We start from the raw sequence: 8,085 nt of genomic DNA on the forward strand, positions 1-8,085 counted from the left end.
AAAACGGATTAAGTGTGAGTACAATGGACTAAAACATAGTGACGTCCCAGTGCCATGCGAGCTTGTTGAATTTGAGATATTCCTGATAATAAGGTCGCATCCTTTCATTATGAGTTTTAGAAGTAACTGAAGAAAAATTAGGGGGTAAATTACAACTTTATTTTGATACGCTGTGTAATTGTTGGCAATATAATCCAGTTTGCACAAAAGAAATGTAGATCATCTTTGAGCCCGTTCCTTGTAAAACCTAGATTCACTATTGAGACATTTGGTGAAAAAATAGAAACCCTTATTTGTAGTAGTATATATGAACTCTGTTACTGGTACAATCAAAGACGCCTATGAATAAAGGTTATTTCACTCTCACCCATCATCACACCAGCACTGACTTCCAGAAACCTACATGGAGGTGAGGAGCTTGTTTGTCTTCTGCATCCAGGGTCGTGATGGCGTCATCAGGTACTGGTGGAGGTGCTGAATGACCAGGTGGATCCTAATCCTGGCTGCCTGCACAAACGGGTCCGCTCCTGAAGCAGCCCCAACTATGTTCTACATTCTTCCTGGAGGGGGGGGGGGAGTTTTTGCACATTACTGACGCAGAGCTGGAAATGCTGTCAACTGCAACATGTAGATAGAAAGCAATGCTTCACCTGAGCGCAGCAGGTGCCCACACTGAACTTTGCCTGTTGACCTCTTGCTAGAAAGGAGACAAACACGCGTTCCTTCCCGAAGACTCGAACCCCAACAGTTTTGTTGAGGGACAGGAAGACGGGGTACAGGGGAGTGGGAATGATGCCCCGGCTGCTCCAGCGCCACCTCCGAACCCTGGCACCCGCCTCATCCAAACACTGACCGCCTGAACTGTTTAAGCTCAACCTGCAACATAAACACACACATGCAATCATCAGTTATTTTTAAACCATACATTAGATGCTTTCATTAGTATAGAAACAATTTGCCTAATTTATATTTACCTTAAAATTAAATAATTCACATTTTATTCCCAATATAATAACAATTCTAAACATTTTAATTGAATGATATATATAAACACTTTTCTTTGTACCATATGTTTCTATTGCTGTGATAACATGTCGCCCTGCCATCAGACTGGAACAGGGCTCTGATTGGTTGATAGGAGGCACAGCTGTCATCATACACGATGCAGACTCTTCCATTCTCCTCTGTGACCACGACCACGAGAGCCAAGAGACCTGAGGGATAGCTGTTACCATGGTGATAAGGATGGGAACACCCATTGTAGAGTACAGGTTGCATTGCACACACAGTCTAACACTCTCCTGGTCACTGAAAAGATAATAAGATAATAAAAACATCTACAAACATTCCATTGTGAGTGGATACAAGGCCTGAGCAGAGCCATCGGGGAACACAGTAAGAAATTTCATGCCATTGGAATAATACTTCTGTAGAATTTGTGCCCCATCCTGTGAACATATAAGATTAAACAAAGTCAGAAAATGTTAATGTTAACCACAAATTCATAACAGAAAGCCTCTATTTGAAAATGTGGACATTTAGCGTGCGCAGTGAGACTAACGAAAGAAGCTACTGCACATGGGAAATGTAGGATGCCTGACCTATAGGGTCTAAATATCGGGAGGATATCTTTTTAAAATCTGTCTCTCATCTACCTTATGGAGACACAATACAGAGTAACGCTCCGACCATAAATGTTTTTAATCTTAAATATTTAACCTTTTTACAATAAGAAAAAAGCTCACATTTGTTACACACAGCTATTGTTTGGTTTTATTTATTGATCAGACACAGTTTGACCACCTGTGGGCAGTGTATTTGTGTGCATAGATTAATATATATTTGTAGACTTCTAGTCAAAGAAATGATGATCATTTGTTAATATTTCAAATAAAGGGCAAGTGTGTAGGATTTAGAGGGATCTGTTGGCAGATCTATATAACACTGTGTTGTCATTAGTGCATAAATCACCTGAAACTAAGAAAGCTTCCAATACCTTAGAATGATACCTTCATAACTACATAGGGAGCTGGTCCTCTTCATGGAGTCCGCCATGTTTGCACCGCCATGTTTCTACAGTAGCCCAGACGGACAAATCAAGCAAACTGCGGTAATGTGAACCACCGACTGCAAAACCGTGAATTTTGTTGCTCCTAAAGAATGCAAGTTGAAGTTCCTGAAAAATACCGCAGCATTACCATGGCTTTTCACTCAGCAGCTCACGTGACCGCAGTCTTCAGTATTCTGTCTTTGGTATTCAGTTAGTTGCAATCTGCAACCACATTGCTAGATGCTACTAAATCCTATACACACTGGCCCTTTAAGGTAAGGTATTCTTAAGACTGACTTTAATAAAAGAAGACATAGCAGCAATTTGTGGGTACCTGATGATGACATATGCCGAACAGAAGTGGCTTGTGGTCACAAAAAGGGACCAACACCTCCTCTTCCTCTTTTGTTTTCAAGTGCTTCTCAGTTGCGCTACAAGGACACACTGTCCAGCATCCTTTTAATGGAGCACAAGACAGCCGAAAGCTGAGGACCTTTGATTTTGGGACAGCTAAACAATAGCACAACAAAAACTGTATCAGTCCCACAGAGCTATTTCAAGATTTGTGTTTGTTTATCATGACTGAACAGATTCAAAGCTGTCAATGTGTAAGCTGCTCACTGAGCCGTTACTCACAGGGTTGTGCAAAAGGGAGTTGGATTGAGTAATCCTCGTAGAGTCTCAATTCTGATTGTTCTCTAATAAAGAATACAGATTACATTGCTCTTGACTTTAATGCTTTGCAGTTTTATTCATCAAGATTATCCTTTTACTATATTTTTGTTTCTGTGTGTTGGATAAAAGACACTTTAAGATGAAAATGTGTACCCAAGTCCCCCCGGTAACTCCATGATAAACTTGTTGTGATCCTCCATCTCCTTGCCTTTGAAGAGAAGCTCGTCCATGTCTGTGGCTGGCTTGTCTCTCGGTGATGTTGGCGTACCAGTCCTCAGGTCACATCTCCCCACAACCACACATCTCTGCTTCACCAGCATCTTACTCAGCTGCTGCCTCTGGGCACAGCAGAAGAGAGGCACTGTCTAAGATGAACACGCAAGGAGGTCAGCAGTGCGTCATGTGTGTTTGGGTAATCTGTTTTAGTAAAGGCACTTTCTTCCTCACCTCTGGCCCTTGTGCCCATGTTAGATCCAGGGAAGGTTGGGCCTTTTCTCCACAGTACTCACATTTCACTGGGTATTCCGTCAGGGCCTGGGACTGGACCACATAGAATTAAAGTGTCACTAATCAGTAACACAAAGGCAAAAACAGTCAGTGGAAATTTGATCTTTGTACCGCTGGAAGAATGGTTGTTAAATGTATTCTTTGGTTGTCAGATTCCCGATTGTAGCTCAGAACCCCTGCTGCTCTGATCCAATAGGTGGGGGGGTCACTGACAGACTGTGGACAGCCCTCTGGTATCCTCTTACCAAACCCAGAGAAAAACACAAATCAAATGAATTCATTAATCAAAGACTGTAGTACATGAGATATGTATTGATACAAAAAAGACCTGAGCTGAAAAGGAAAATTGATTTGTGTTTTGTCCACCACTTCATCTGTCTTACGTGGTCCAGGGCAGATGGTGGCTCACTGAGATCCTGTTTTAATGTAGCAGCAGCATCTACTGGTAAAACAAAAGTTATTGTTGCATTGTTAGATCATCCTACTGAGAGAACAAAACACTGGCCTGAGTAGGAAAGGAACTTAAAGATTTTCCTTTGCAGTCACTTTCTAAAATTTCCAATTTAATTGTGCTTGAAGCAGACTCACCTGAAGAGCTGGACCTCATCTTTTGGTCCGTCCTTCTGACTGGGGTGAAGTCGTTGCGTTCAGCGTATTTGTCTCAGAAAGCGAATGTCAGCATTCGCTGCTTGTGTTAAGGTTTCTCTCCTGCTGAGATATAAGATGAATATACAGTAATTAGATGAGGAAGCAATCACATGTTAAATATGAGACTTTAAACCAGCTGTTTACATTTTTGAATGCAAATTCAAAAAATATATCTACTTGAGGGTGCCAAAATATTGGCTTTAGATCTCAATTTGAGTGTCATATATTACATTAAAAATAGCACACCAAGCAAGTACACACAAGGTTATGCACTCACCTCAATGTTTTACACTTGCTGGTGTTGTCAGTAACCTTGGAGATGAAATAGCAATGTGTAGACGTATTAGTATTCACGGAGGTCGGTGACTGTTGAGCCAACATCTTCATAGAGACCAAACTCCATTGTTCATCCTGGTTCAATGTGTTTACACCGTGATGCTTACTACTCAAACACAGTCAAAGTTGATGGACAATGTTTTTTTCATGTTGAATTTTTAATGTGAAGATGTCGGCCATATTATCTGCCCAGAATTTTTTGTTCATGTATTAATACTGTCAAAGTGCTGACTATATACTCCATCAATGTGTTTGCAGAGAAGACATACACTTTATGTCAAGGCTCCAGTTTAAAAAAAAAAAAAAGATACAATTTCAGATCTTGTTAGACTGAATCTGAAGAAATCTCAATTATATATTCTTTTAATATGTGGAATTAGTTATCCAGTGCTATTCATTTGAGTTTGAAATGTATTTCTAAATTTTTCTAAATATCTGAAGAAAAACAAACAAGTACTAATTCCAAAAATTGTTTCAGTGGATTTGGAGAGAATAAAAACAAAACAATCTCACCTCAAGGTCCATTTATTAGATGTTCTAGATCTTCCTCTGCAGATGGAGTTTGCCTTGTTGACATGGAGCTGTATATGTTCAAATTCCCATTTTTTTCCTCAGTACTTGTTGGCTTATATGTCCATTCTTGGTTTACAAAATAACTCCTTTCGTAGTCATATCACACTATCTTATAGGTCAAGAATGGACTTTGAAGCTTCACCAAGTAATACTTTTGGAAATAGTAATTGTGAATGTCAACAGTTTGTTAAGAGTTCATTAAAACAGTTTGAAAGGTTTTGTAAAGTAATGTGCTTTTTCACTCCCTGTTTAAAAACTCTCTTTTACACACTCTCTCCATCCGCCTCTACATTCAGTGACACATGCTTTAACACAATTCATCCAAAAGATGGCAGAGTGGTTGTGCTTCTTTTCTCCCTCAGTTGGTCATGTGGGTTGATAATGAAATCTTAAATAATAACCAGGTCACCCCTCCCACCTTCTTGTCTCGTGACCTGTGGCAGTGCCATTTCCCAGGTGGAACCAATGGCAGGTGATTAGAGAGCAATCAATTTCGCAGAGTTTGATTGGTTTTTGTAGAGAATATCACAGAACAAATAGCTGCAGCAAAGCAGAAGTGGTCAGCTCTTAGCATTTCCAGAAGTCATGTATAACAGAATGGTGCGTGAAGGAAGATGTAAAGGCACTGCGGTTTACTTAGCTGCAGCTCTTCTTCTGATGTGTTGTTTGGCGCAAACGATGGACTGTTATCGACTGAAGAAAAAAGAAAGACAAGAAGGGCGAAAAAAAGCAGACTCATCCAAAATTATAGGTGTCCAAGAGGGGAAAATTGTGTTTGGGAGAGTCTTTAAGAAAGGGTCAGGCCTTGAGTCACAAGTTATTGACGGCACCAAGAAGCTGTCAACAAACTCTTCTACGGAGGATGAAGCTGCTTATCAAGCGGACTTTACAGGTAAACATCTTTGAGATCCTTACTGTATTGAATGAACGTTCGGTTACATTTCTATTTGTTGTCTGGACTGCAAAATGTTTTAAAGTACTCAGTTTACAGTTCCTTCAAACTTCTTTTAAAAAAAAAAAAAAAATCTGATAATTTCACTCAGGCTGGTCAGAAGGTCAAGTGCAGGATACCAGTTCCGGAGAAGCGGCATGGAGGCTCATGTCTCCCTCTCTGCAGTGTGGTGGGGACAAGATGAAGTTCAGTGCAGTGGGACCGGGAGTTTCTAAGTTTGCAGTGGAACAAGGTAAAGTGATAAGATTAATTTGCTATAATATCTGTTTAAACGGTACAATTGGGTATTATTGTTGATTGCAAAACCCCTTTGTCCCCCACAGAAAATGCACCGCCAATGCCTCTGTCCCAAGTCCCTTACTCATGTGGCTACAGCATGCATAGGAACTCCCTTGGGCTTGTCATATTGGTTCCCTATGATGGCTGCAACATGGTTCAAGAGGTAATGCTGTTCTGCCAGACTGGTTGTTGACAATCTGTGGCTAATCCAGGCATTTAAAAAATATGTAATTTTATTTGTTGTTTTTAAATTTAAAGTGTGTGTGTGTGTGTGTGTGTGTGTGTGTGTGTGTGTGTGTGTGTGTGTGTGTGTGTGTGTGTGTGTGTGTGTGTGTGTGTGTGTGTGTGTGTGTGTGTGTGTGTGTGTGTGTGTGTGTGTGTGTGTGTGTGTGTGTGTGTGTGTGTGTGTGTGTGTGTGTGTGTGTGTGTGTGTGTGTGTGTGTGTGTGTGTACACTAGTTTGGATTGGCCAACCATTTTCTGATTTTGACTAAATTGACAGCAAATGTAGGCTTGTAGACTAATCGATAATGAAAATGATTTGTTTACTGTGAAACCTGAACTAGTTTGATACCTTTTCTGATTTTTGTTTTCTTCTCCAAGGGTGGAAGTTATGTGCTCCCAATGCATTGGCAGGGAATTCCAGTCTCACTCTGGTGTAGTAAACCTGCTGCACCTGCCACGACAACTGCTGCCCCACAAAACCCACATCCTCAGAATCCCTGGTACCCTCCATCATACCCTGTGGTGCCCCCCCAGGTGGTGCCTCCCTTTGTGATGCCTCCCTATGTGGTTCCCCAGTTGCCGCCCCTGCAGGTGCAGCAGTTGCCGCCCCAGAAGGAGCCGCCCCAGAAGGAGCCGCCCCAGAAGGAGCCGCCCCAGAAGGAGCCGCCCCAGAAGGAGCCGCCCCAGAAGGAGCCGCCCCAGAAGGAGCTGCCCCAGCTGCCAGTGACTCAGGTGCCACAGGCAACTCAGGTGCCCCAGTTGCCGAATAACCAAGATTATTCACTTCCTGGAATTCCTCAATCTTATTACTTTCCACCCTATGCTAATTACCCATCGGTACCAGGGGCTGCTGCAAAGAAACCACAAATGCCTGAACTTCCACTATACCCCCCTTTCTTCCATCCTTATTATTCTTACTTTCCTCCCCCTGTTCCAGCTGCACCAACCGCCACTGCAAAGCCAGCAGCCACAGCTCTTCCTTCGACATTTCCTTACCCCGTCTACCATTCCTTTCCTTGGCCTGGCTTAGGGCCTCTGCAAGCGACTGCAAAACCAGCTACAACCACGGCTAAACCTCAGCCACAGCATATTCCATACATGTCATTTCCTCCTCAATATCGTTTTCTGCCTCCCTATTTCCACTATCCATCCCCGAAGTCAGAAGTGACGAGCCAAAAGACCAAATCGCCTCCGCCGCAGTTTGCATATATGCCGTTTCCTTCTCCATATCACCCTTTTCCCTCTCAAAGTCTGCCACACTATCTCCCTCCAATGACGAAAACCACAAAGAAAACTGATTCCTCACCGCCACAGCAATTTCAATCTCCTTCTCAAGAACCCTTTCAATTTGTCCGTTATCCCCCTAATTTAGGCTAGTCTGCCCAAACTGTTCCAATAAATGCTTTAAATAACTAAGTGACCCTGTTATGTTCATTTGTACTGTTGACACTGCTACTACCCCAGAGTAGATGGACTATGTTGTATTGTTACACTTGCTTTAAGGAGTTTCAAGTTTGTGAGGATGAAGTGAACAGTCCATAACGATTAAGGGCATTACTTTTGATGAAATTTATCTTTTTGATTAGATGGGAAAGTTTTGTTGACAGTCTACAAATGTACACTATTTTACTGTTATCTTTAATGGATTAACTACTTAAGATTCATGTAACCAACATCAGTGAGGGTAAAGTGACATAAAACGGGATCGTTTTATATATCCATTTTTTTTTTTTATTTAACTGAACTCGACATCAAAGCAATAAAGTGTAGAAAGTCTGTAGCTGAAGGTGGTTGCGTGGGGTGCTGGAGCTTCCTCACATCTCATCGGTTGTGACGCTGGC

At 41.8% G+C, this 8,085-nt stretch overlaps 2 protein-coding genes across 2 annotated transcripts; one reads left to right on the forward strand and one right to left on the reverse strand.

Moving 5' to 3' along the window:
* Positions 1-329: 329 nt before the first annotated feature.
* Positions 330-3,839, reverse strand: LOC137892576 (glutamate-rich protein 6-like). Its single transcript, XM_068737831.1, is given in 13 exon segments — positions 330-403; positions 406-423; positions 426-542; positions 626-876; positions 1,067-1,225; positions 1,366-1,448; positions 2,385-2,560; positions 2,687-2,748; positions 2,879-3,090; positions 3,173-3,265; positions 3,344-3,472; positions 3,616-3,674; positions 3,821-3,839. Coding segments are annotated over 13 exon segments (1,452 nt in total).
* Positions 3,840-5,371: 1,532 nt separating this feature from the next.
* LOC137865938 (uncharacterized) lies at positions 5,372-7,660 on the forward strand. Its single transcript, XM_068701529.1, has 4 exons — positions 5,372-5,681; positions 5,833-5,973; positions 6,065-6,183; positions 6,623-7,660. The coding sequence occupies exons 1-4, from the start codon at positions 5,375-5,377 to the stop codon at positions 7,619-7,621; spliced, it is 1,566 nt and encodes a 521-aa protein (XP_068557630.1). The 5' UTR covers positions 5,372-5,374; the 3' UTR covers positions 7,622-7,660.
* The last annotated feature ends 425 nt before the right edge of the window (positions 7,661-8,085 follow it).

This window comes from Cebidichthys violaceus, unplaced genomic scaffold (genome assembly GCF_023349555.1).
Source record: "Cebidichthys violaceus isolate CVI_PGR_0920_01 unplaced genomic scaffold, fCebVio1.0.p SCAF_8, whole genome shotgun sequence".
Classification (NCBI taxonomy): domain Eukaryota; kingdom Metazoa; phylum Chordata; class Actinopteri; order Perciformes; family Stichaeidae; genus Cebidichthys; species Cebidichthys violaceus.